This window comes from Anarrhichthys ocellatus, unplaced genomic scaffold (genome assembly GCF_004355925.1).
Source record: "Anarrhichthys ocellatus isolate YVR2014 unplaced genomic scaffold, GSC_Weel_1.0 scaffold6396, whole genome shotgun sequence".
NCBI classification, from domain to species: Eukaryota; Metazoa; Chordata; class Actinopteri; order Perciformes; family Anarhichadidae; genus Anarrhichthys; species Anarrhichthys ocellatus.
Window position 1 is genome coordinate 2131 of NW_022286370.1, and position 783 is coordinate 2913.

The 783-nt window shown below is 46.5% G+C and overlaps 1 protein-coding gene across 1 annotated transcript in view; it reads left to right on the forward strand.

The window, feature by feature from the left end:
* Positions 1-731, forward strand: part of LOC116380200 (serine/threonine-protein phosphatase 1 regulatory subunit 10-like) — a 2341-nt gene extending 1610 nt beyond the window's left edge. Inside the window, exon 3 of the mRNA XM_031842145.1 lies at positions 196-731. Coding sequence (XP_031698005.1) covers positions 196-424 — 229 coding nt within the window. The 3' untranslated portion in view covers positions 425-731. The remainder of the gene's footprint in view (positions 1-195) is intronic.
* Positions 732-783: the final 52 nt, after the last annotated feature.

The following is a 783-nucleotide window of genomic DNA, read 5'->3' on the forward strand; positions in this document are numbered from 1 at the left end:
TCTCCCTCTATATGTCTGTCTCTCCCTCTGTATACCCGTCTGTCTCTCCCTCTGTTTACCTGTCTGTCTCTCCCTCTGTATGTCTGTCTGTCTCTCCCTCTGTATGTATGTCTGTCTCTCCCTCTGTATACCTGTCTGTCTCTCCCTCTGTATGTCTGTCTCTCCTTCTGTTTACCTGTCTGTGTTTGTGTCCAGGTGTCGGGCTCGGGACCGGACCGAGGTCTCAGAGGACCTAGAGTGTCCCTTGTCCATCCCGTTCCTCACCAGACAGATTCAGACCCTGAAGAAGAAGGTCCGAAGGTTTGAGGACCAGTTTGAGCACGAGATGAACTACAAGGTAAATACAGCAGGGACCAGGACTCTGGTGGGTCAGGAACCAGGACTCTGGTGTGTCAGGAACCAGGACTCTGGTCAGGGATGGTAGAAGTAGGTTTTAAGATTACATACACAAAAGACCAGACTTGAATCCAAATCAGCTGTTTGGAACTGATCCTGGTTCAGGTGGTCTATCCATGACAGGATTTTCAAAATATGAGTTGATTTTCCAGTGCAGTAGAAGTATAAAGTCACATCAAATGGAAATACTCCAGTACAATTTGGAGGTACTTGTACTTTACTAAAGTGGCCTTTTTCTTGAGTTGGTGTCTCTGATTGTTTCTCTGATATGGTTTCTCTGATATGGTTTCTCTGATATGGTGTCTCTGATATGGTGTCTCTGATGGTGTCTCTGATGGTTTCTCTGATGGTGTCTCTGATGGTTTCTCTGGTGGTGTCTCTGATGGT